The 27,414-nt window shown below is 44.6% G+C and overlaps 1 protein-coding gene across 1 annotated transcript; it reads right to left on the bottom strand.

Moving 5' to 3' along the window:
- Positions 1 to 2,049: 2,049 nt before the first annotated feature.
- Positions 2,050 to 27,414, bottom strand: pxylp1 (2-phosphoxylose phosphatase 1). The gene is made up of 6 exons (XM_008298001.1): positions 27,335 to 27,414; positions 24,481 to 24,627; positions 13,836 to 14,024; positions 12,160 to 12,286; positions 3,898 to 4,037; positions 2,050 to 3,698 (listed from the first exon to the last, which is right to left on the bottom strand). Exons 2-6 carry the CDS (start codon positions 24,560 to 24,562, stop codon positions 2,671 to 2,673), a joined length of 1,566 nt encoding a protein of 521 aa, XP_008296223.1. The 5' UTR covers positions 24,563 to 24,627; positions 27,335 to 27,414; the 3' UTR covers positions 2,050 to 2,670.

Here is a 27,414-nt window from a genome sequence, read left to right as displayed (position 1 = left end):
GTGAGAGACACCGGTGTATAAGCTAAAGCCGGAGGCAGCGTAACAACATCAAAGATTGAGCGAGTTGCGGCGGGAGAAAATTGCTGCTCCACCTCGCTGTGGCGGGATGACATCAGAGGCGTGGGTGGCGGAGGGGTGTCGGGGCCTGGAGGGAAAGGCGTTGGTGAGGGAGGGCAGGACAAGAGGGGGAAGGAATCGGGCCGGCCGGAGAAGGTTAGCTCCTATCATTAACAAGCCTGACGTCATGGCCTAACATGGGAAATGGCCCCGGAGAAGGTTTGGATGTAAGCGGGGAAAGTTTAGGAATAAATTTGCATGGACTTATGCGGTTCGACTGAACTTTGGGATTGAGATGTGAACTCGAGTTTTAGGGTGTGACTCAGCAGCTGAGGGAAATGTGATTTTTAATCCACCGCTCCTGGAATATTTCCACACTCGACGCCGTTTTTTTGAAGCCGGCGTGACTCCTGTCAAACAATAAAACGACATGACATTGTTCGGTAATCCAAGAAAGCCTTCAGGATGAGCGCCTTTAAATTCATACAATCCAGAAAAACATGGCTTCCTGTTTGATGAAAACTCATCTGTCCTCAGCCTTTTATTCACTAGACTGTACCCCTCAACTGCCAGGACAAATATAACATCCACTCGCTGCAAATGTAATTTACCAACCCGCTCTTGTTATTGCCTTTTTCTTTTTTTTCTCTCTCCAGTCGATACTCTCCTGATTCTGGGGATTCTGAAAGAGGAAAAACGTCAGGACGAGCAGGCTGAAGCACTTCTGAAAATGAGCTGTACAATGGATATCTTGTCAGCGTTGTATTATGTTCCTTATGATGATGACACACGACTTGTCTGCTGGATGAGAATAGGCACTCAAGATTTTTACATTTATATGAATGTATTGACTAAGTGCTGCGGCCCTGCAGCAATGTTGACAAAGTGGGTAACTGATTGGAGCAGATGGGTCACACTGGGTTGGGGAGGTTTGTGGGGCTAATACGCCACCTAGTGGTGTAACAGTGTTTTCGATGGCTCGGTGAGGCTCATTCTAGATAATTAAAGTACTGATGTTGAACATAATTTTGAGGTAATTGTTGTTTACCTGTAAGGAGATAAAATAAACTACATTTGATGTAACATTTTATGCTGCATTATGCTTCCTTAATGTTATATTTACCAGCACAGTGTCACATTTATCTGACAGCTGTTTGAAGTAATTCTACAAATTATGTTTTAGATAGGTGTCTCGGTGGTTAGCACTGTTGCCTCATAGCAAGAAGGTCGCTGGTTCATGTCCCGGTGAGGACACCCGGGATCTTTCTGCGTGGAGTCTCCATGTTCTCCCCGTGCAGCGTGGGTTCTCTCCGGGTTCTCCGGCTTCCTCCCACAGTCCAGAAACATGCTGAGGTTAATTGGTGATTGTAAATTGTCCGTAGGTGTGAATGTGAGTGTGCTTGGTTGTCTGTCTCTAAGTGTAGCCCTGTGATAGACTGGTTACCTGTCCAGGTGAACCTGCCTTCACCCCGAGTCAGCTGGGATAGACTCCAGCCCCCCGCTACCTTAAGCGGTGTGTAGATAGATAATGGATGGATGTTTTAGTTTTTAAATAGACTGTTTCTGATGACATCCACCCAACAATTAGCTCAACATGAAGCAAACGCACCGATAAAATGCTGCTTAAACATCAGTAAAATTCATTTAAATTGCATTTAATACCAATAAAGTTTGACTTTTCATACTTAAATACATTTTCCTGATTCTAATTTTGTAATTAATGAGTATTTAAGAATTGGGATTCTGAAAGTGAGATTTTCATTTCTTCAGTGAGTCACTAAGTCACAGGCTTTATACCAAAATACCACCAGGTCACCATTCAACAGCAAACCAGTCACAACTAATGAAATGCTTCTGGAACTGACTAATAAAACACCCAAGCATTTGTCTTACTGCATGTGTGCATGTTAAGAAGCTTTATTAAATTCAGCAGCAAAAATAAAAAAAGTGGAACGTAATGGCGCCATACACAGAAAAGAAGACACGTGTCACTTTCAGAGTACCACAGTCAGTTTTAATAAAGAGTAAAAAGACCCATGTCAACGTGTCAAACCCTTACTGTTATAAAAAGGAGAGCTACTATTAAAACCTGTGACTAATGACTTAGTCGTAGTGGGTGCTGTGGCAGAAACCAGCCCAACGTGTATTTTCATTGAAAAGATTTATTATACACAAAATATTTCCCAGGAATGAATAATCCAGCATTTTATTTCAAGCTTCAACATTCCCCTTCCTTGGAGGCATTCAGAAAATTATGAAATTTTACAATTCCACGGTATTATGGAATGTAGGAATAAAGTGGCTACGTGCCGCACAACTTCCCATGAAGCGTGTATCCATGACAGACATACGCAAGAAAACAATTAGGTGTGTTAGAAACAGACGAGCTCTGATCAAGGTGTTATGTACAGTATTACATGTGTCTGCCGCTCACTTTGTGCTCAGGAATGTCAAGTACTATGTTTAGAATATGAGGAACTGTAAGACACGATGAGCAGCATTAAAGTGCACCCTCTCCAAAAGTGGAAAACGACCAGAAAAAACGAGGGGAGTACGACCATCTGCCAACTCTGCGTCCCTACCCAATCACCCTCCTCTCCATCTGTCCATCTGTCAACCCGGGCGCCTGTAGCAGGCCTCCTTGTAGGAAGTAGCGCTGACAATGCTGAACATGTCTTTTCTAACAAAAGACAGGAAGTTTTTCAGAGGGCAGAGTGGCTGGCTGGCGTGGCCGTCGTGGGAGCGACAGAAGGCGGTGTGAAATGTTACGTCCTCGCCGTTGTACAGCACTCTGATGAACAGCTCCCCGTCTTTCACCTTGGACTTCTCACCTTTTCCAGCTCTTTTTTTTGCCTGCCCTTGTGTCGCTGAGGGACTCTTCCACAGTTCAAAGACTATTCTTGCGGCGAACCGAGGGAACCTGGCCTCTTCCAGTCCCAGGGCGCTTAGCAGTGGGGCCACAGTGACGTCGTGGGCTGAAGCGAGGGTGAAGACCTCCTCGCCTCCCGCCCGAGGCTGTCGGCCCGCCTCGCTGGCCTTGGCGACTCGCTCCATCTTGGTGGCAGTTCGATTGAGGTATGGGTACATGGCCAGGATGGCGTATTTACGGTACAGCCCCGCCCTTCTCCGGTCCACCTCGTCGTCCAGCTGCTGCCGACGAATTACGGCAAACTGCGCCATCGTCAGACATCCACCGGCGCCAGAGTCCCCCATAGGAGCACATGGGAAAGAAAGGTCGTGGCACAGGTGGCACAGCAGCGAGTCTATGGGGTTTGCCGCTCGAAGCTGGCGGGTGAGAACACCCAAAGTGCGCGCCATATCGACATAAGTCCTCTCCAGTTCGGTGTCGGCCACTCGGAGCCGGTACTGCCTCCTCTGCTCCTCCTCCAGGTATCGGTTCCGGGCGGGACAGTCGCAGGCTGAGCCGCAGAACAGCGTGCTCCACTGGTGGCGCACAGTCAGCCTCGTCCAATCAAAGTCCGTCAGGAAGCCGTAGAGGAAGGCCAGTCCGCTCTGGAGGGTGCGGCTCTTACCTGTGGTCTCCACCCACACCTGGCGGGGTGACCAATCAGAGGGGAGGAGGTTGTGGCGTTTGTAGGCGTGGCGAAGTAGCTGCCCGTTGCGAAGGTGCTGCACCACACCTGGAACAAGGACAGAAACTAGAAGGTTTGACTCATGCCTGACTACAGTGAACACCACCCAGAACAAAAGGCTTCTGCTGAATGAAATAACACATTTACTTGACAAATACTTCTTGGGACAGAAACAGCTGGCATGAACTAAGCGGGTAGAAATGATCATGCATCATTCAGATTACATGAAACACGCGTGGCCTCGTACCCGTCTGTGTGAGCTCTCCCATCTCACAGGCACTGTGGTTGGGCAGACGGGGAACAGAGCCCAGTGGTGACTCCCAGTGGCCACGACTCCCTTGGCCCATGTGACCGATGAAGGCGTTGAGCAGAGGGTGGGAAGGCTTCCTGAGGATGGAGAAGGAAGAGGCAGACGTGAGCCAGGGCCGTACATTGTTCTCAGATGGCCACGTCTAAGTTTAAACTCATGGCTGCTCATTTACACGATCCTGAACTGTTCTTTAAATGGACGGTTCCAGTTAAACGATATCTGTTTGACACCACAGTGTAAGCAGAATGATCTCATTGTAGTAGTACAGCAAATCACATCACACAGGGACATATACTGAAGCATCTGAAGCATCTTTAACACTGACACTAGAGAAGCTGCTGTCAGAACACAGTCTGAGAGGCAGCATGAGACTTTTTCTGAGCCTTGAAACCTGCGTGTTCTTGTATCTGCTCTTTGCTCAGTCAGATTTTAAGCACATAATAGCACATAATGGTAACAGCGATTTTGGAGGAGTAAAAACTAACCAACACAATTAATTTATGAATATCTTAATATTTTAAAGTCCTGTCCTCATGTTAATGGAAATTTGAATGAAAAGCACAGGTGTGAATAATCAGATGAACAAATCAAATGATTGATTGATGGCTTTCATGTCGTTGTTCCAGTTCTGATACAGGGCATGCCAGCTCACCATCAGCCTGTCGCGGCTATCTGGAGCTTCGTTCACTTCACTAACTGTAACTTGAAGCTAAAGACCACTGATTGGACAAAACAGGCACGTTTAAAATATTGTCATTGATCCCAGGGGTTTGGGGCATTTAACAGGAACTACCACTGATTGTGGTATATACACATTCCCTATTAGTCCATCTCTGGTCGATTAAACCCCTCAAACCTCTACATTATATTATTATTACCTTACAGACCATATACCACATCACATGTACGTTTTTCTCATGAAAAGGTGCCTCATATTGGCTTGGATGTAACTCCATTGCCATCTTCAGAATGCATGAATCCATGAAGTCCCACCCTGCAAGTTGACAGCACTGGTTCCTACATATGAAACCCCTGAAGTTTAAATCTGTGTGTTTGAATCACTGGTAATCTACAATTTCAAGGCAGAAATGCTAAGTCATGGTGTTGACTTCCTTCGTTGTTGTTGTTGTTGTTGTTTATGGTGCGTTATGGATTGATACGAAAAGTGTTTTTTTTTTCTCTCTTGAACCAAAACCAGGTCACAGCTCGACCTGCTCATCAGGTAGATCTGCTGCACCTGTGAAGGGCAGCTCAGCTGTGGGCTGTTGGTAATCGGCCCGGCCTCAAGACTATATGAAGAGAGGGTTTGACTCTGGTCTCAGAGGGGGAGTTTGGCTCAGAGGGTTCAGCACCATCAGCTGGAGTTCTCTGGGGAGCGTCTGAATGTGGGAAACAAGTTATTCTTTGTTTTTTCCTCAAACAACTCCTTTTACAAAACTAGTGAATTCCACATAAGATATGCTTTGGGTCGTAACTTTTAGTTCTATCCTTCTGATGGATTCAGTGGGGAGAAGTTTGGACAGATCTCACCTTTTAGAAAACAGAAACCCATTTTGAGCGTGTAGTGTTTGTTAGTTTCCCCGTTTACGACCTTAGAGACCTTGTTGTGTTCTTGGGGGAGGAAGTGTAACAGACATATGAAGAAACACAATATGGACGTGTAAACAAGTTTGAAAAATTGATTTTCAGACGAGCGTGTTTACAGTGATTTCATTAAAACATAAAAAAAAAAAAAAGTAATTCAACTAGTTTTCTTTACATGAACTAAATAAAAGTTGTGCTTTGAGCCTTGGCAAAAACAAAACAACTGGTGAAGCAGAAACAGTAAGTTGATTTACCAATTAGTCAATCTACAGACACTTTGCAGGAATTTCAGTAATCAAATTTAACTACATTTCATGTAACATATATTAATCAGCTTAACATAACCGTTAAATTAAATGTCTTTCGGTTTATGAGTTGTTGATACTGCAAGACAAGAATTGCGCTCTAGAGAACCGTCGCTGTCATTTACTTTTTGTTTTTTAAATTCAATTAATCAAAACACTTTTCAATTAATCAATAATAAAAATAAAATCATCAGTTGTAGTCCTAAATAAAGCCCATCATATGATCTTGTCAGTATAGACAGTCAGATCCTCCGTGTGGCTGCCACTCCCTCCATCCACCACCAGGTGTCTCTCTAACCCAACGCTGCTCCTCAGCAGCACTGCTCAATATGTGTGGGAGGGAATATGGGAGATGGAGATATAAAAAGATGAAAGAATTTGTTGCCTTGGGACACACACACACACACACACACACACATGAGCACTAGCATACGCTTGCGCACACACACACACACACACACAAGCACACGGAGATGAGGGCAGCAAAAGGCAGCAGTCGGTGATCTAGTAGATTAGAGATGATTGAAGATTACAGTTTAATATAACAAATCTGTGGGAGCTGCAGCTCAGCTCGCCCAGATTAAACAGGGGCGCGCGCACACACACACACACACACACACACACTGTTTCCATAGTGATCATAGAGTGGTTGAGGAAAAGCCGTAAAAAACGACCTGCTGTCATTACCTTAAATCAGGCTCGTGATCGTTGTAAGCGACCAGTAAAAACCTAATCTGGCATCTGCAGCCACCGGCGACGCTGGAGGATGATCACATGGCCACCGAGGACAGCTTCCTCGTTCTCGTCAAAATAAAAACTTCAAAGCGCTCACCCTCATTTTCTATTTTTAAAGGCATTCGCTTCCTTTTGCTGTCACACTGCATCAGCGGCTGTTGTCGTCCAACCACTGGCCTCCATGGATGTGATACATGCAGCGCAGGACGAACAAGGGAGACAGTGTGCCCAGCAGTACTCCATTCTGCTCTGTCATCAGCAGATCAGTTTGCTGTGGGGAGTTTGGGACGATTTAGATTTAATTGGCTGCACTGGGAGACTGGATGTCAGCGGATGGGGACACCAGTGTGGACAAAGAGCCAGCCAGGCTGTCTATTAGGCTGATTGTTGCTCACCAAAGATTACAGAGCCCAATTACATTAAGCAGGCACTATTATCACTGGATAGGACGGGGGGGAAAAAGATTAGTGAGGAGGGAAGGGAGGAAGGGATGGAGAGACGATGAAAAAGAGGTAGAATGACTGAGGAGGAGGGGAAAGAGACGGCGTGGACGGGACGGGGAGGAGAAATGAAAGTGCACGGGAGGACCGATGAAGGAAAACACTGAGAGAGACGGTGCTGCTAGAAGAGGATGTAGGAGAGAGGAGATGTTGCCTGCTGAAAGAAAAGAGCTCAGTTAACCGCAGACGGAGACAGTGGGTCGGCAAGCTGGTGCCAGGGTGCGCGCACACACACACACACACACACACACACACACACACACACACACGAGTCATGTTTCCATGACTTCAGAGGACATCACATTGACTCCTATTCATTCTTAATGGTGACTACTACTCGTCTTACCTAAAATGTAACGAGCTACATCAGGCAGACTCGTTTTTTTTTGTGTGCATAAGGAAGACGCAACCCACTACGTGTACAGATTTAGATCCACACACACACACACACAGAAACGACTGAGCTCTCTGTAGGATCCAGCCCTGGGCATATGCTACTTCAGATCCCTGTAATTACACTGCGGTCTGAATGAAAACAGAAGCAGCAACATTACTAACATGACAAACAGAAACATGAAATGGGCTCCACATGCAACACAGGCGCAGTCAAACCACAAACACACTTTGCCGTTCCAGTGCGATGGCTCAGTTGTCGCCACCTTTTTGGAGCTCCCACCATATTGTTCGATTAGCATTTTCTGTGCAAATAAACTCTACGAAGTGTTGCAGCCAAACAAGAGTAAGATCAGAGATGTTCTTGAAGAATCGTGTTCTGGAAAATTCCTTCACGCTAAACATGGTGGTTGTATGACACATGTTCTGTCCCTCCTTATTCTAAAAGTCAAACCAACAAACATCACAGTGTCCTTCAGATAGGACCTGGTGGTGTTAAAACTACTGCCCTGATATCACCAAGATGGCTGCCGAGTGGCAAAACTTGGGGACTTTGTTAAGAGTTTGCGGCCATGTTAACGGTTCTGTCAGGCTGTGCTTGAGCTAAATGCTAATTCCAGTAAGTACAGTTCCACCCACCTGTTTCTTTACACAGACTGTATAGCATAAAGATGGATGACAGCTCACCAGCAGAGAAGCCCAAAAAGCTCAGACATGGTGCTGCCATGTGTGCAGCAGTGACAGGAAGCACAAGAGCCAATTAATAACCAACCAGTTACTGATCTGGTGTACAGTGAGCATCCATGACGTCATAAGCGTGCAGTAGCTGGGCCGTGTGGCGTGGGCTCACATCTGGGCCGGACAGCAGGCGACGCCTCTACACTACAGTCTCGTCACCAGCACGAGGAGGCAGCACCCACTTGCAGCTTCCTTTTTGTGTAGCTGGAGGACGTGGTGATGCATCATCCATCTTTATACGAAATCTAAATGAAGGCTTTCCCCTGCATTTTTTTTTGAATTGCAAATTTAAAAACCTGAACGCCGCATAACTCTTGTAGCGTGGAGAAAACTGATTAGACCTACTACCTATCCATCTTTATCTACCTCTAAATATTTGCACAACCATAGTGGATGAAATCATTTGTTTCCTTTTGCAGACTGGAAATTAAAATAAAACTCACGCTGCATTTAAATGGTATTCTTACTAATGTCAACGCTGGCTTCACTCTGAAAACAACACGTTGACCTGATGGTGGTGCTCGAGGAAAAAGAGGCTGAATTCTACAGCAATGCATGAGAAAGTTGTGGAACTACTTCAATCGGGCACCGAGAGGTCAAACTGAGAGCCTAACACTGAATATAGACTTGCTGAGACATAAACAACCTGTGGAGCTGTAGGGGCGAACGATAACACGACAGTAAACATTTTAACTGCTCCTTAAAGATGCTGAACTTTGCAGAATATTTTATTTCAAAGTGAGGCTTCATGTGCCTTTAAGGAATTGATTTTTTTCCTTATCAAACCAAAGTAGGCACCATGCGGTAGCCTTCCACCACAGGAGCCTTTAAATAAGCGTATAAATAACCGTACCTTTATCTGTGAAGTCAGCATGTGTTGACAACCTGCACATTCTCTGCCTATCGGGTAATGCTTTGCACATGCTGCCCTCTATCATAGTCTTTGGCAGCGTGATGAGACGCTATCTTGAAGTCATGAAGAGAGGAGCGTTCTGTACACGACTGCCCTCTAAAACGCTGTTACGTAACCGTGCAGCCTGATCAGTAACCAGAAGAGTCCACAGTAGGTCTGTGAGGCTGCATGTAGGTCCACTGCTAAGAACACAACACAAAAACAATGCTTTGTTTTCTGTGTCTGTAGGCGCGTCAGCTGGAACGCCATTCATTCCTATCTAACTCTCTGTGATCTCCATTGTGTTTGCAAGTCCTTCTTTTTTTTCCAAGCTGGAATTTCTTTGAACAAGTAAACTTTTGTGACGATATTCAGAGAAACCACACCAGTAAGTTGAGGAAAACTCAAACTGGTTATCAAGTTATTTAGCTGCTTGACGATGCTGAAAGTCAAACTGCATAAAGGTATAACAAAAAAAGTTCTTCTAGTTTAGCACATGACAGCTGTGTAACGTACAGGCATGAAGGTTCATATGTCTTGTGATGAAATATTTAGCGGTCCGGCGCTACACCTGACACGACACCCTCCTCTTATGTCTCACGGTGCATTATTGGTCCTGTTTGTGCAATAACAGTGCTGCAGCATATTATGTAAAATTGGCCTCACACGTGAGTTTCTATCCAAACGTAAATAAATGCATCTTCCTGCGTTGAACTCTAGAGGGCAAAGTCTGTAAACAGACACCAAACAAAGCTGTTTGGAAATGAAGTGCAATGTTTACAACGTGTTACAAGTGTCGTAGAATTAAACACAAAGTACGGTTGAAGTTGATGGAAAGGTCGTCAAAAAATGACAAAACAAAGGAACAGCATGAGAAAGCTGAGACCGAACGCTGTGACTAATGGACAGACCAACATTAGCACTCATGAGCTGCACTGCTGCCACGGCTCAATAAAATAAACAGCCGAATAATATCAGAATCAAAAAATGATTTCATTTAAAATAAAAAATTAAAAATCTAATCGTTTATCAAGACAAGACGCAGAAAAAATGTCCCTGAATGATGAAGTTGGGGTTGGTCGTCTGCTTTGTTTCCTTCTTAGAAATCAGAATGTTGAATGGATGCTTCGACACGTGATACCGAAATTTTCAGATTCAGAAAACTTTATTTGTCCTCAGGGAGCAATTAAAAAGGCACGAAGAGCAGGCAACAATGATGTACAGATAAGGAACATAAATTAAACAAATAGGGATAAATATATATACAAATGTAGGACAAGTAGGATAATAAGAATAAAAGAAAAGAGAGAAAAAACAAACAAATAAAATAAATTAACTCAGTGACATACTATTTTACTAAATGTTATGTTTCACTACTGAGCTACGACTACTTTAGCTACAAATGACAACAGAAGGACCTGTTGTGTGAAGAGAAAGGCTTGTTCCACGGCACATTACTGCTTGTTTCGTTTCAGTTTCTCACATATACACAAACTAATGAATTAGAAGAGCCCTGTGGACTGCATGACCTCCTTTCAGCTGATAATCAAAGGTATGGAAAATATCTAACATTCAAATGTACATTGCATATCAGCTGCAACCTACTAATCTGAAAGGCAACAGTTGCGTGCACAGTGCCAGTTAAAAGGATTAGTGTGTCCTGTGCTCTGTCCAGATGTGCAAAGCTGATGTGGCAGCAGTCATTGGCTTAATCTGAACCCAGGTACACAGGCCAAAAACAGGGATTTATCAACCATATGATCAAAATAAATCATCCAGGAGGATGTGGGTGCACACATCACAAACCATCTGACCAAACTACAGTTTCTGCATTTAGAAATAAAGCGGTTGTTGTCATAGGACACGTGTGTGTATCCACCCATGCAGCGTTTGCATACACTCCAGCAGATGTAAACACACAGAAGCTGGATGTCAAAGTGCTGATTTAAGACTTCTTCTGAGGCTCGCGTACAGAGCCGAGCTGGCTTTTGATCACTTCCTATCAGGAACTCTCATCTAGCCTCCTTGAACGAGCAGCAGAGCCTGTGTGAGCACAGACACTTTAAAGGGAAGACTGGGGGGAAGCGATACAGCGGAGAGAGAGCTGAGCATAATGAATGAAGATAATATTAATTTGAGTGTGTGTGTATTTTCCACCCGCATGTCTGTGGGGAGTTTCAGCAATGGCAGCCTCACCAGAGCTGCTCACTGAGGATGTTGCTCAAATCAAGCGAGATAAAACTGTCGAGAACTCTGCCACAACAGACCACACACACGTGTTAATGTGTTTGTGATTATGAGCGCGTATCCATCTGCACCGCAGCACAGTGGAGCAGATGTAGAAACCAAACCCGCCCGCCATCACTGACAAACACAATGAGTCTGGCAGCGATTGTTCAAGTGCATCTTCTACAATATTCAGAGTCTGAAGCTGATTTACAAAATGTGAATTAATTGCTGCAGGGCTTCATGGACATTACAGAAAAGGGGCCATTTTCTCTTTAACATATTGAGCTCTATTTCTGACAGCTGCTACCTCGCCAGAAGTTCTCTTTCAGGGGAATATCAAAGGCTGTTTGAGTAAATGGTGTCTAACTCGCTCCCACTTCCTTCCTGTTAAGCAGCACCAGAGGTGGCTGAGCTCCTGCCTGGGAGAGAGAGTCGCCGCTTGGGAAACCAGCTGGTGGCATTTTATGCCCTTTACTCTGACCTGGTTTAATTAAAACCATGCATAAATCTGCAGACTCCAGAAACGAATGAAACAGTTTTGTTAAGCTGTTAATTTTCTCTCTTTCTTGCACATCAGTCAGCAGGTTCTTGTGCTGCATAATTCTGCTTTTTATGCGTCATTTGTGTTGCATGTTTTCTTATCCATGCTGTTTCTACATGAGACGACAGACTAAACATGAGTTGTCTTTAGATTCGGTGAAATTCACTAATAAATACACCTCAGCCTTCTATAGCGCCATACGGGGGGACTTTACATATATACACGTGTAAAATGCTGTATGTTGTACTTCTAGGATATTTTTCACAGGAAACATTTGTGTACCTGCTGGTGGAGAGGGTGCAGTCGATGGAGGGTCGCTTGGTTTTGGGAATGGAGTAAAGTGGGTAACGGTCGCCGTGGCGAATCATCACCTGGACAGACAGCAGCTTGTAGTCAGCAGGACTGTGACCTGTCGGAGAAGACGCATCAGCATTTACTCCAATTCAACAAGGGACTTATTATGACTTCTAGTGACTTTTATTTACATCAACAATCAGTTTACTAAGTCTAATGTATGAGAGGTCAGACAAAGATATAAATATACAGAGATGTATCACCTGACTGCAGTTTCCCTCATCTGTGCAGAGCTTTGTACCATCTTTCAGCCAACTTGTTTTGGTTATACGGTCCAAAATTTTGCTGTTTAGGTTCTCTTTGCTCTCAACAATGGGAAGATATTCCCACTGATGAAGCAACTGTTCACTACCGGAGCACAAGCCGAGCTTCCTGCAGACAGTTTTTGTCGACCACAGGTATCTCCAGCTCCGGTCCTGGTGAGCTACTGTCCTGCAGGTTTTAGATGTTGCTGCAACACACCTGACTGAAATTAATGGATCTCCAACAGCTTGTCGTCAAGTTCTACACAAGTCTGTTAATGAGCCGTTAACTTGTTAAAACGTCTAAAACCTGCAGGACAGTAGCTCACGAGGACCGGAGTTGGAGATCCCTGGTCTACCATACGTTAGTGGAAAACAAAAATACAGCAAAAAAGTGAGTGACTGTTAGCCTGGCATTCATCAGGTGGATACAAACATGATACCAAGTGAATGCTGATGTTTGTAAAACTAAAAACAAAGCAAATGCTAGCTAACAAATTAGCTGCATTAACTTAGAAGGTGACTGCATGTCAGTGTTCTGGCCCAAGACTATCAATTGATGCAAGTTTTAAAATACACCAAATGTTTTCAAGGGTATATTCTGCTTGCAGCTGTAAAAAAAGAACCTCATTAAAACTGGGGGGGAAAAAAAAGAGTGCTCTGCTCAGGAAATTAACCGAGGATGGGAAAGTTTATGCACATCACACCTTATGAAAGCAAATGTTTAATTAACGAATCTTGCAGCCGCAGCACAAGATGCATCAAGCTAATTTGTATACCGCGAGCTTGTGTGTCTTTAAAAGTCAATATAGAAGATGGGAGAAACGGGAAAATGAGCAAGCCCCGAGGAGAATAACACCACTTATAGAAAAGAAATAAATAAATACTTGTTTGTGATTGATTTTCAATAAATTCTAATTTTAATCTCAAAGACCAAATGGATTTTTTTTTTTTCCTTTGGTGACAAAGCTGCCACCCAGAGATAAACAGAGTAAAGTTCAATTAGCGGCTGCTTGTATAACTTGTCTCGAGCGGTGAAGGATATTTGTATTGTCGCCTCAGGCTGAAAACGGGGCGACACGCCGCTGTGCTGTAGAGAGGGAACCAGAGCACTGCAGCATTATGAATGATGCAATCTAGTGGAAATGACTTTCCCAAAATTAACACATCCCCTGAGCTCCGACACACTAAAGTTGACATTATTAAGTATTTATACGCTGTCCATCAAATCTGCTTCTGACTCTGGCAGTGGGGGAGCGGTCTCTGAAGCAGACGTAACCACCCTCGAGACAGTTTTTCATCCGCAGGCTTGTTGCAGCCTTTAGTTTAAATAGATTTTATGTGTCAGTGTGGAGGTCTCACCTTCCCAGGCCTGCTCGGTACGGTTGGGAGTGTTGCAGTAGCCATAAGCCTCGAATATGGGATTGGGCTCTTCAGTGTGAGGCACTGGGAACACCCGCTTCCTGCTCTTCCCCAGAGCCGCCCCGATGCCTCCATCTGCAGCCTGGAAGGGCTGCTCCTCCACGATGGGAGTGGTGGGGATCAGGTTCACTGTAGGAGAAGATAATGACATAAGTAGAGGTATAGCGAGAGTGAAAAAAAAGGGATAAAGAGAGCAAGAGGGGAAGCCGAGTAAACAAGGAAAGAAAACAGAGGAAAACAATTACAGCTCGTAACAGTCTGCAGCCTCGCCGTCTGCAGGCAGCCACTGATGTCTGGCTGGCTGGTACATGGTACTCCCAGTCGGACCACTTTCTCCTCTGCCTCCTCTCAAAGTGCTGTACAGCAGCAGGAAAGGTTTTACCAGCAAACAGAAGATGTGGCTTTTATGTCTTTCTTCTTCAACGGCCATGAATGAAGACCACGAGTGTCAGGACAAAATTTCACAGAAAACAATCATGTAGTTGTTGAAATATTCCGGCCTGAACCCAAATGGGTAACAGGCTCCTATTTGCATCCATGGCTACATCGGTGGCATATAAAACCTGCTTTAAGGTAATGATGTACAGTCGTCCTCAAATTTATTCCTAGGAAAAAAAACAGATGTCACTGGAGTAAGTTTAAATTGACAAAAGTAATGAGAAATAAAAATGTAATGCATACCTTGCTTTTGAGTTGTGGTTCAACAGAAATACAAAACAAAACAAGCATGATGGGACCTGTAAAGTAATATTTTGTTGAACAACCCTCTGAGCCAATCACTGCCATCAGGTGTTTCCTGTAACTCTCAGTCAGACTTCTGCACCTGTTGACAGGTATTTGGATTTCACTGCTCATCAGCAAAGGGCTTTAATTTGTCTGGGACAGTTTTGTTTTTTTAAATGATTCTTTTCAACCACAATTCAAAAGCAACGTCTTATTTCACTAAATTATAATTTAGCAATTTTTTTATTTATTATTGCTTTTTTCTAGTTATTTGAGTGGCTAATGTGAGTTTTTCCTTTTCTTTAATGGAAGGGGATGAATACATTTGAGGACGACAAAAGTCAAAACACCACCGGACTCCAGAGCGGCACCACTTTGGTCACACATGCGACCAAATCTTTTTTGCGACTAAATATTTTCACAGGTCAGGTTGGTGTACACGACATTTAGCAGGTGTCTGTGTGTCTGTCACTGGGTAGCCCAGACAGACAGATTAAAGCACTTGGATTTAAACTGGGTAAATCTGACACAAGACTCTTTTCAAAGTGCATTTTGGTGACACAGCTGTCTAAGCTGCTGTGCTGTAGTCACTGAGTGGGGACTAGAGGCTTCTCTGTGCACAGCTGCCTCTGATGCATGAGCAGCGTGTGTGGAGCATCGCTAATCTGTAGCATGCATCGATGCACCGGAGACTTTTAGAGGAAAACTGTGACACCTACCTATAGTGAGACATCTCTGGGGTATCTTTAAACCTAAAATGTTGGCTTAAGAAAACAAACCAAGTCCTCTCTCCTCCTCCTCCTCTAAACTGCGATGCAGTGTCTGCATGCACATCGATCAATCTGCACCACCAGTAAATTCTCAGGATGTGGGAAACGGAGACAGGATGAAACAGCCGACATTATGCGCTGCTTTTATTGAAAAGAGTGCAGGCAAAGCATGGCTGGGATCAGTGCTTTTGCTGAGCATTGAAATGTTTAAAAAAAAAACTGCTGTAATAGATGCGAGACCAGCAGAGCACCCCCCTCCCTGCAGCCTTTTAGTGCCAGGTAGCAGCAAACTGAAGCAGCGAGGAGTCAGAAACGATATAACGAGGAGCCCTGCACCAACTGACAAATTGCACTTGAGAAAACGAATTCCATCTCGGTTCATCTCCATATCAACAGCTCTGCACCCAAAAAGCCCCTCTCTGTTGCCCCCACGTTGCCTGGACACTGGCGACCTCTGAACCCGGAGAGGAACGGTCCAATCAGAGCAGAGGTGTTGTGGGAACCGGAAGGACCATTTACATGGATCCAACTGCGATGAAAAAGAAGCTGAACCCTCGTGCCCCCTTTCTTGGCAAGTCGGACATCCAAATCCCACTTATGTCACACACACGTCGGAAAGCCAAGCTGACCAGTGAACTGTGCAAATATTCCATCTTGCTGCAGAGAAGCAGAGAGAGGCCCACCGCCTGTCTGATCATAAAACACAAAGAGCTAATGGGTTCTCATTTCTAGAACAACCCTCCGACTTAAATCCCAGACTCTGAATGCTAGAGTACAGAGCAGTTACACCCTGTCTCTCACTCTTACTCACACATTTCCACTTCCCTCCAGCTGGGCTCAAAGTTCCTCCATTCTGTGCAAATATTTACTTATGTTTGCTTTACATGCAGTGATTTATGCGTTTTGTTTTTTTTAACGCTGCTTTTATGTATTGCCTTAATGCCTTCATGTTTTATGCAAAGCCGTTTGAATCGCCCTGCCTTGAAATGTGCTTTACAAAGTAAACTTGCTTTACAAACTTGCTCTCGGGATCATGTTTTTATTTGTTTAACTGTCACACGCATTATCTGACACGGCGCTCAACAAAGCTTGACACAACCCTGTGGGAACGACTCTGGCGTATATCGTCCTACATTGGGAGGACGTAAAATATCCTTCTGCAGCATCAGAGCGGTATTTGCACGTGCAAAACGGACTCTTACGCATCGTCTTGACTCCATTTAAATAATCGTTTGAGCCATTTGTCAGTCAGGAATGCCAAACTTTTACTGCTGCAGGCTTCGTAAATGAGAGCTTCAGCTGTTTCGTCTGCTCTACGCTCCTTAAAATGCAGCATTAATGGGCTGCTGGTTCTGGTTCTGGGACACTACGCGTTGCATTTCTCATTATTCTGACATTTTATAGGCAAAACTAATGCAAATGGAGCTGAAACAATTAGTCAAATAACTGATAATCAGTCACTATCTTAAGCAAAACTACTTCACATTTAACAGCTCCATCTGCTCAAATAGGAACACTTTCTGCTTAGTAATAGCCACTGTCCACAAACAGTGACTGGGACACACGATTGCCTTCATACGGCTTCCACAAACTTGCAAATGCTTCTGCTCAGTGTAGTACGGAGCTAAATTAGCTATTTTCGGAAAGAAATACGAGTCGAGTTTCTGGGAGAATCTCGCCATTAGCAGATGAGACAAAACGTTCAGCGTTTACTGTAAAGCGGCCGCCTCACTGAAGATCTAAAGGGTTCCACAGCCACATCTCGCCTCTCTCTCTCCTCAAGAGCGGAAACATCATCGTTGCATTTCATCCAAGCGCTGACACGTCTGAAGCACAAGCTGTCAAAATAATCGGGTAAAAGTACTTAATGTTCTATTTATGCTAATTAGGCTGTACGAGTAGTAGTAGTACGAGAATATCAGACAAGGTGAGAGAAAACATCAGAATTTAGCTGAAACCACAGAAACCTCGTCCACTGGGCGCAAAGATGCTGTATGTATATCTATGTATGTTGATATGATCTAGGTAGTTTTTGCATGCCGTTTTAAAAATGAGGATTTCATTGTATAAGGGCTAACCAAAGACAAGAAAGCCTCTGATCAAAAGTCCTGCAACCATCTTTGCCTCAGCTGGCACACCTAGAAATCCACAGCCAGAGAGCTTTCCAGTTAGACAAGTAGTGAAACCCATGCAGTAAGGTCTCAGTTAGATTAAAATGTTTTGAATCTGTGCATGCAGATATCTACTTAAACTCACCAGAAATGAGAAAGAAGAGAAGGTGTGCGGCGACAGTGGAGACCATTTTGACGACTGCTCGGCAGCTCGAGGTCCAGCCGCGCACACTGGAGCTCATTCATTACCATAACCTGTCCCCCTCCACACTCGGTGCCCCATACACTGCTGCCTCCCCACCTCCCGGCTACCCGTCCACACACACATACGCCTGCCTAGACTAACCAAACTTTTGGAGGCCAGCTCTCAGTCACAGTTGCCTACACAATGGGGCTTTTGTAGCTCCCTGCCCAACACTGCGGCGCACACTGTAGAGCGCCCACAGTCATCGGAGTTTCCAAACTGCATGTGGCTAAAGTAATACGCATTTATGACTTGCATTTGTCTCCAAATTCCCCTTGCAGCCTGGGAGAGCTTTTAACAAAGGTGACAACTCCGCCTGGCACTGATAAATGCGTGTGAAAGCTTTAATGCTCCACATGCATTCTTACATAGTCCAACAGGCATGCATGCCCACTCCCAAACAACCAGCTGAACTTGTTCACCATGTTAATCGTGCACCTCTGTCGTGCGAGTCCATCATTACGCACACACTGGCACAGCTTGATGCTCACCTCAGCGCACAGAGGGTGATCTGCCTCAAAAATGCAGGCAAACAAATTTGTGTCAGCTATTGCGCCGCAGTGATTAGCAGGTAAAAAGGTACTCAGAGAATGTGGCTTGGCCTGGAATTAAGAAGGTGTGGCTCCACTTGCATGACCTGTGCCATCAGCGGTGGAGTAACCAAAACCCAGGGGAAGGACGGAGCAAATATTGACACAAAGTGTGGAAATGAGTGGCTGCAGCTGCTTACCATAACAGACCTTCTTACATTCAGCCTTTGTGTGTGTGTCTGGCGCACACAATCAGGGTAACAAAAAACGGATTGTGTACTTACAAACAATCCACAGGGACACACAAGTGTATCCGGGAACAGATTAACATCCTCACATTTAATTAAGCACTAATGCTTGGTAACGCAGTGAAAGCTGAGGATGCACAGATAAGCTCCTGATTGTCCTTAATACAGATCTGAGACGTTTAATGTGGAGAATCTGCAGATGCAAGGTTCAGTTTAATTACCACTGTGCACGCAGGATTGTATAATGAAGCTACAGATGAAGTTTCTTTATGCTACTCACAAAAACACCCATTATTTAATGAATAAATAACAAAGCAGTAAAAAGAACCATTGAAATAAACTCCCAGCCTTGGAGGTCTGGTGGTACAGCAGTGGACCCTGTATTGGCTGCCGGTCACAAGCAGGCTGCACAGGCTGCGGTTGGGGTTGGATATCTTCTTTGAGCATCCTCTGGGCTTTGTGCAGACGCCTCGTCTCGCTGGTATCGCTGACACTCGGTACCAATGATGTTCGGGGCAGTTTTAATCACCCGCTGCTGAGACTTCCTGTCTTGGCCTGTGCACATCCCAGTTTGTGATTATTGCTCCTCTGTAAAAGTTAAGAAAAGCCGGACACACAAATGCAGCTTTCTCAAGTTTCCTCAGTTCAGTCTGCTCAGGTGCAAGCAAGTGCAAGCTGATATGGTTGGAGCAGGGATCCCTGTGCATTCTTCTTGGTCTAGCAGTTTGGTCTAACAGTGTTAACATCACAAAGGACAAACCGAGCTAACCAGGCGAGCACGCCACTGACATTTCAACCGCATCGAACAGTTAAGCTGTGAAAGAACCTTTATTATGGTAGTCTGTCGGTGTGTTACTCTGAGGATAGACTGGCAGGCTGCCAAGGACCCTGCATTTTGCCAAATGCATTCTGGGATAAGTTTCAGCCCACAGAATCTGGTGTACGATAAGCACACGGAGAAAACGTGGATAGAAAGCCTGAATATTATCATTTAAATCCTGCAGCTAATGTGTCTGAACAGCACACATTTACACTCCAACAGGCCTCCGTAATAAAGCCTTTGTTCAGTATGTTTGGCAGCTGAACGACTCGGCATTAGAAAAATACAGGCTGCATCACAGTTTGTCTTTAATGGCTGTATATACTACTTTAAAGTGACACACACAGTGTTAATATTGTTGGAAAGCAAAGTCAGTGTAGAAATGTGGGCAAGAGGGATTGAAAAGCGTCTCTTTTTTGAAGTTATATTCTCAACACTATACCAAATGCTATTTGTCATGCATTTGCAGCGAGGCAGCCGGCTCACAATGAATCCAGTCCCATCAAAATACATCAATCTGCTGTAGTGCGAGCTACTAAACAGCCCCGGATCCAGGCAGCCAGACACAACACCTTCTGGAGACCGGGGATGTGCGGTGACAAAGCATGAGCTGGGTTGGACATTTTTGCAGGGAGCATGAACACAACACACAGGTCAGAGTTCTCCGGATTAAAACCCCTCCTGCGCCAACACAGAGATAAGAAGACAGCTTTTTCTAAAGTGAAGTGCTATTGTCAGTCTGCACACAAGCAGCCAAGTTGTATCCAGTTTCTTACCCAGGCCTGTCTTTGGGGACGGGATGATCAGCAGTTTAGAAAAGGCCAAGAGGCAGAGTTAATTTCTACGCTGCACCAGAAAAGCAGAGGGCCAAGAGCGCGGCCTTGAAGTATACATGTGTGAATTTTGATGCGGTATTGCCATAGAAAACACAAGACAGAGCCCAAAGTGATCCTCCAGCTGCTCTAAAGTGACTGGTGTGGTCAAAACTCGCACTGAGATCCAGCAACAGAAACGCAAAGGTGGAGTCGGACTCCTGCAATCAGTGACAGGCCCTGAAAACTGACAGGAAATGAAAGGACTACTGTTGAAAATTGCTGGGTAGCACTTTTTTTTTTCTAGTCCATTTGAGAGGAATAAAAGCTTTAAGGCTGATTACTATTCAGACACATTAGATGAAAGCGTTGTTATTAAGTGGAGCTCTAACCACAGCGGCCATAAAGCTGGTGGGAGGAGAATTAGCTGTTAAATCACATCCAGGAAAACCAGGTTTCCAACTTTAACGCTGATGTTGTTTCTGTTCCTGGGTTTTGGTCACAGTCCAGAAAGCTCACCGCCTCCGTCGCTGCCAGTGCAGAGGCAACCAGTCCAGTTAAACAGGAACGAGGATGTGAGGAATGCAGAGGGAGGAATATGTGAAGTGCTTGGACCTCTGCCTATCAAACACTCACGGATATTCACAGGTGGATCCTTGTTTCAGAGAAAGTTACAGAAATCTAACGGTATACGCTGAGGCCTTGCTCAAACATCGGAGAGAAGAAGCTCTCAGTTTGTCTGCACTTTGTTTGAAGTACGTTCATATGGGACTTCACTGTAAACTGTCTTCTCTGCTCTGTTTCTTTTATCACAGAGTCTGACTGTCTGAAGCTCGCAGACAGCCGACCTTTCCATTTCTACTTTTATATCCTCCCATGACATTCTCCTCTCGCTGTGAATCTGCCGAGCCTCTCGCAGCACTTAACTCCCATCAAGGCCCGCTCCACCTTTTTCCTTCGCCGCTGCCGTTTTGCGTCTCAAAATAGATCCCTTTCTCTGTGTTTTAACGTCGTTTTAACCGCCCTCTCCTGCGGCTGTTCTCTCTGGAGCGCCTCTAAGCTCCGTCATCGCTTTCCTCTGGGATAGCTGGCGATGGCACCCTTTGCCTCGCATCGGTTTTAATATGCGCTAGCCTGGAGCCACAGAGAATCATTTACTCTGCCATCGATCATCATCCGTCACTCAGTGTCTCCTGGTAATGGTCAACAAACACCAATAAACACGAGGACGGGCCTTCACTTTGAAGCACAAGACAGAAGGGCAGGCAGTAAAGCAGATGAACAGACGAGCGGGCGATAACAGAAAACTGGAACAAAAACAGAAGCTGATCATCTATTAAACATGAGGAGAAAATCCCTCCTGCTTTCATCCCATTGCTTTTCCAGGATAATGGCTCAATTCCTTCTCTACGTATGATGAATAAATGATGACAGCAGTCTTCCTCCTCCAACAGCAGATCAAAAAAATAAAGTAAGGGCAGCTTTAAAAGTGAACCACATGAAGAACGTCCCCTAATTCACAAAAACCAGCAAATATTTGACTTCCACTGACTGTAACAGTGACTGACTGTAACTCTCAAAGACAGGCATGTATGGAAATACCTGCCCAGAGTAAGATGGGCCGCTGCTTCTGAGCATCTTACAAAGGACAAGATCACAGTTCTATATGTTCTGGAAGAGGTTGGCGCAGGATGAGCAGCCCGACACAGAGAGACACACCAGAGACTCAGATGACTTGGGTTGAAATAAGGTTTACTGAATTCAGGAGAAGTGACACCAACAGAACAGCAGTTCAATGCCAGCATCAGTTCCACAGATCCCTCTCACACCTGTAGTCTTATGTCCTCCTTTAGTGGGAGCCACATCCAGATTGTATGGGAGAAAGGGAAACAAAGATCAGCCTGGTATCATCTGGCCTTGAGAGGTTCAGGCTGTCCTGCCTGTCCTCCTACAATGAGGTCAAGAATCTATAGAGGCTACAGGGCGCACATCTGCTACAAGCACTACGTTTACCTCAGGAGGTCAATAAAGGTTCTGTAAAAGACTAACTCCAAACCAGGAAAGTCATTTTTCCTTCACACCACACATTGATATGAACTTCCTCTAATGTGGTCAAGCACAAACTGTCATGTGGATGAGGAGCCATGCCTCAAAATGTTTAAAAACTGCACTTAAGTTAAATCAAAATCGTAATAAATCCAATGATGTAACAACCTGCCCAATAAATACCCATCACATTACCCAATAATGTGATAAATATCCTGGCTGATGGTGTGATACTTTTATCTCATACTGATTATGTAATGCTTTTGGCAGATATGGCAGCACTATAATCATTTTCAGACCAGAATTCAACATTTTCTGTTTTAAAATTTAGAAAAATCATACTGTATGTACTCTGGAGTTGGAATGCAAGAATGATGATTAAGCCCTTTGTAGACACGGGACATTCATGCATCTTCATTAGTCTGCTGAAGCGACATCCTGTCCTTCAGACTGTGCACATAGCTGCTTGTGGTCACTTATTGTAGGTGGATGTTGTTTTGTGGCACTGCTTCCATGATGAGCACCTTGGGTGAAGACTTCTAGTTTGTTCTCGGTCTTGCTTTTCTTTTTTTTTTGTTGGTGTTTATTTGTTCTTTTGTTTATTAGTTTGTTTTTTGACACAGTAACGAAGGGGCAGAACCAGACAAGCTTTTGCTTCATTTATTCAGACACGACGGCGGCACGACGAACTGCCGTCAGATTATTGGAAACAAGTGCATGTTTGAAAAAAAGGTTCAGGATTAAGTGCAGACTACGGCTGAGTGACGCGGGGGGAAATATATAATTGCGATTTGTCTGACAGATGCTGCGATTTGATTTGCAGCGTAATCTTTTCAAGTCGAGCTTTAGTTCGACATTCAGCGTGTGATAGATTTAAAACAAGCAGCGGAGCATTACGGCATGAGATACTATCTAAAGCATGACTTGCACAAAAGGAGGAAAGCATGACTTTGCTGAACCACTTACGTGACAGTTTAATTCCTCAGTCAAACACACTATATAACGTGTATCCTAAACGGCAGCAGAAGGTTAGCTTCTTACAGACGATTTAAATCTGAAATTCTGCTCCTGACACTGGAAACTCTGTCTTCAGGCTCAGCATACCTCATAACCCACTAATCTCGCTCCGTGGTGCAGCTCTCTGGTCAGATAAGCTTCTGAGCACCAGGTACCTGTTTCCTAAACCTTTCTCTTCCCTCTCTGCACCACAGATGTCCAACAAAACACTGCTTTAAGAAAACAATCCAAACTAAAAACGTCCATGAACGCTTCATTTGAATCCGTAAGCATTCACACCACCGACATACCCGCTAGAGGAAATAAACACAAATGTTTTTCCAAGTAGTGATTTTCCATGTCTTTTATTTTTTCAACCTGGTTAACGGCAAATTTGATGATAATTTCAGGCATTATTTGAGTGAGTCTATTTGCTCTTTTGCCAAGACGAGGCAACAGCGAAAGCTTTCAGTTCCTCATCTTGTGCTTTTGAGTTTTGACACGAGGACAGCGTGTTCATGATGAAGGACAGCTCAGGAAATTCTGCAGTCCAAAAATACCAGCTCTGTGGTGCTGATTTCCCCCTATAATCCTTGCATATGTGCGAGTGTGATTTATGGGATGGCTAATCCTATATGCTTGTTCAGACGCAGGCTTACGATCGCCATAAACACTTCCGCTTCTTTGGGGTTTTTCCAGGAACGCGGCACAAAATAGCTGAACCTCACACATTTTACATGCAAATATAAATTACCATTTGTTCTGCACACGCCCCTGTGTTTCCCCAATCGCCTGCGAGGATTGCAAATCACGTCCAGCACAGGGCGACTCGTCTCGTTTTAGTGAGCAGCGGCTTCCTTGCATTCAGCGCGGCTGGCAGGGACACACTATGTAGACAATACCTACAGGGGATGCTGAACAATGACCTGATGGAGAAATGACACAATTGTGTACACCTAGGCAATTCACAGCAGATGTGAGTGGGACTCGCACGGGGTTTCGGAGAATCCAGGGAGGCCCGCTGCTGGTGCTGGGGATTTACAGGAAGTCTATAGGGGATTCTGCTTTGTTTTGACATGAATGGGGTCTCTTAAATAGGAAAGCAATGAGACACAATGTATGAGCACAGCATGTAAAACACATGGAACAGAAGGGCCGAGCAACATTTCTATGGAACACAGTAGTTTGTTTGTTTTTTTTTTCTTACACAAATCTGAATATTGGGTCATGGCTCCAGAGAGCGACTGAAAATGTAAAGCAGTTGAAACACACGTGCTGTACTTACAGAACTGGAGGCTCAGACTGAGGATGGCCAGCGCAGCTCCACCCACCACCACCAGGAGGAGGAAGCGGTTACGAGCCAGCATCTTGTCATTTGATTGGTCCGCGTCCCGTCCCGTCAGCCATCCAGACAACGGCCCATCCCTGCAGTCTAGACACAGCGCGGGGCGACAATTTTAGAAGTTGTTTGTTTGCCTCGTAACCTCCGAAACTACTGGTGAGAAGAAGCAGGAGTTCTTCGGGTCTTTTCTCACCAAATACAAATGAAGTTGGCAGCAGCAACATATTTATGTCATTCTGACCAGTCAAACTATGACTAGTAATATCCAGACAAGGCGAGGTTTCCCATCGGACACTGGTTTGGCAAAGCATTTGAACCGTGTCAGCAGAACTAATAGATTGGATCATTGGACAGAGCTCATTAGCGAAGATTTTGTACAGAATGAGAGCTTTGTTCACCACTTGCGGTCAAAAGAGAAGACAGGAAGTTTGTCCTCCGGCTGCTCAGACATGGCGATAAAACACCTTGTCATATGTAGTTACAGTCACAGTACGTTTAAAACACAAAAAAACAAGCCGACTCCATCTCCCATCGGCCGTAGCTTCTGAAGTAACTACAGACATCTGCAACCTAAACTCTAATTGAGGATATCTGTAGTTGCATTCTGACAAGGCAGAACCCCAGTTTGAGATATCTACAACATGATAGCTTAAAAGGACAACATAGGTATGCTGAATTGAAGGGATACCAGACTACAGTTTAAATCTGACCAGTCGTAATTGTAGACATCTGAAAGTGGAAATACAACCAGTCATAAATCAGCTACACAAACATTATAGATATCTGGAGCTTCAACTGTACACACCTGCAATGGGAACAAAAATAAACGGTGCATCATTTGTCCAGGGAAGACTGATGGTATGGATATAATCACAACTGTGGATCAGAAGAAAGTCATTGCGGATATCTGAAATGCTTTTTTTTTTTTTCTAAGATCAGGAAGACTCGAATCAGATCTCTGCGCTGCAAATCCAGGACAAAATGTTATTACAGCTCTATTAAAGCACTACAATCTGGACGCCACAGTATGAGTTCTAGGTTTATGAGAGTTTATTTGCGATGAACATCCGATTCTTGGAAAGTCTGAGTCACACTTCAGTTGTGACTGAAGAAGAAAAAAAAGGGGTTTTTTGTACAAATTCCACTTCCTGATGAACATGTTAAATCAGCACACTGAACTACAACAACTTCCTTCTGAAAGACTTTTCTAAACGATAGGTGATCCTCTATCATCTTCGTCTCACATCTCTCTCCAAACTTCCCTGAAATGAGACATCAATACAACAACACAGCTTTTGCGACTGAAGTTAAAAAAAAAAACACTTCATTAGCTCACAGTGTGATAGAAAGCATCTACAAAAGCACCTCCGAAGTCCTGCAGCGACCACTTCAATTACAGCTCTGTCATCCACACCATTACAGTTCATCATTAACAAACAGCCTCCTCACAGGCAGCTCCTCATACCAAACATTTGTCCAAAGCACCACTTGTTTTCCTGGCACGTGTTCGGTCGGCACGCTTTGCAGTGCGGACAGTCTGTGCAGTAGTGGAAAGCACAACTTGACCTTCAACATCAGAGATAAACTAAATGGACTGAAAGGAAGGAACCTGGAAAAATCAAAACATGGTCAAATACTTTCTACGTCCTCCAACCCCTGGAAGAGTCTCTATGGGTATTACATCCAAAATGAACATATGCAGCCATCAATCTCAAACTGTCACACACATGTTTGATCTTACATTTCCAGTGTCCCTCACGTGTACAGCTCCACGACTCTCTGTGCCATTTTCCACCATAAACCCATGCATGTCCATGAAGACTGTGTGCCAGCGCAGCGGGGTTGGAAACCAGAAACACGGGGGGAGGAACACACTAAAACTGCAGTAAATGTAGCCCTGCACAATAAACCCTACCATTAGGTGCTCTAAAAATATTCCCAGCCCGGGATGGTCTAGCCAAGGTACAGTAAAAACGATGCTTCAGGCGAATATGGTCTCAGTGTGTGCGCTCTGCAACCTGCAGCTTCGGGACGCGCCTCACCAGAGTCCAGTCAAAATGTTGGCAATTTAATGAGGTGTTACCTACCAGTGTAGGAATAATAATAACAATAAACATCTCAATGTTGTTAAGTCTTCTAGGAAACCATCGGTTAGTTCGGCATGCATACAAAAGACATACTAACTTTGATTTGATGGGAAACAGTGTGACAGATTACTGTTGACATAAGGGGGGTGTATTACTGTAGTTAATGAGAGGCCACTTAATATGATATTTAACGTGGAATTCAAATAAAATAACATATCCGAACTGCTCTGGAGTCACCCTTTAGCTCACAGGAAAAACTCAACCGCAGAAACGCCAACCACCGCTCGACGGGAGAACTTGAGTCCGCTCGCGCTGGTTAACTAGTTAGCTAGCAGTTAGCTAGCTCACGCTCATTAATCTTCAGTCTGACAGCCCCGCTCACGGACTTATGAAGCCTCCCGCACACCGACACGGCCAGTGTCACGGATACCGCTGTCACATTAGACTTCCCTCAACTTTATTTCTCTCTACTTGTTGCTTCCATGTGCAGCACTCGGGACAAGCCGCCGTGCCGATGCGTAGCTTTGTGCTGCTATTCACGGGGGGGAGAAGCAACCGAGAAATTAAAATGCCACATCAACAGTCGCACTCGCCGCAAAGGGAAAAAAAGAGAGAAAAAAAAGAAAAGGGTAACCGAACAAACATAAAATGCACACAGCCGAGAAACCTCACATCAACCGCAAATTCCCATTGCCTTGTATTTGTCTTACCTGCAGGAGCTGAGACTCTGGGAGCCGCAGACAACACGGTTAAACACTTGAATCCAGCGCTTCGGTTTCTCCGGTACGAC

Source organism: Stegastes partitus, unplaced genomic scaffold (assembly GCF_000690725.1).
Source record: "Stegastes partitus isolate 25-593 unplaced genomic scaffold, Stegastes_partitus-1.0.2 Scaffold1269, whole genome shotgun sequence".
Classification (NCBI taxonomy): Eukaryota; Metazoa; Chordata; class Actinopteri; family Pomacentridae; genus Stegastes; species Stegastes partitus.
This window is presented reverse-complemented; position numbering and strand designations above follow the sequence as displayed.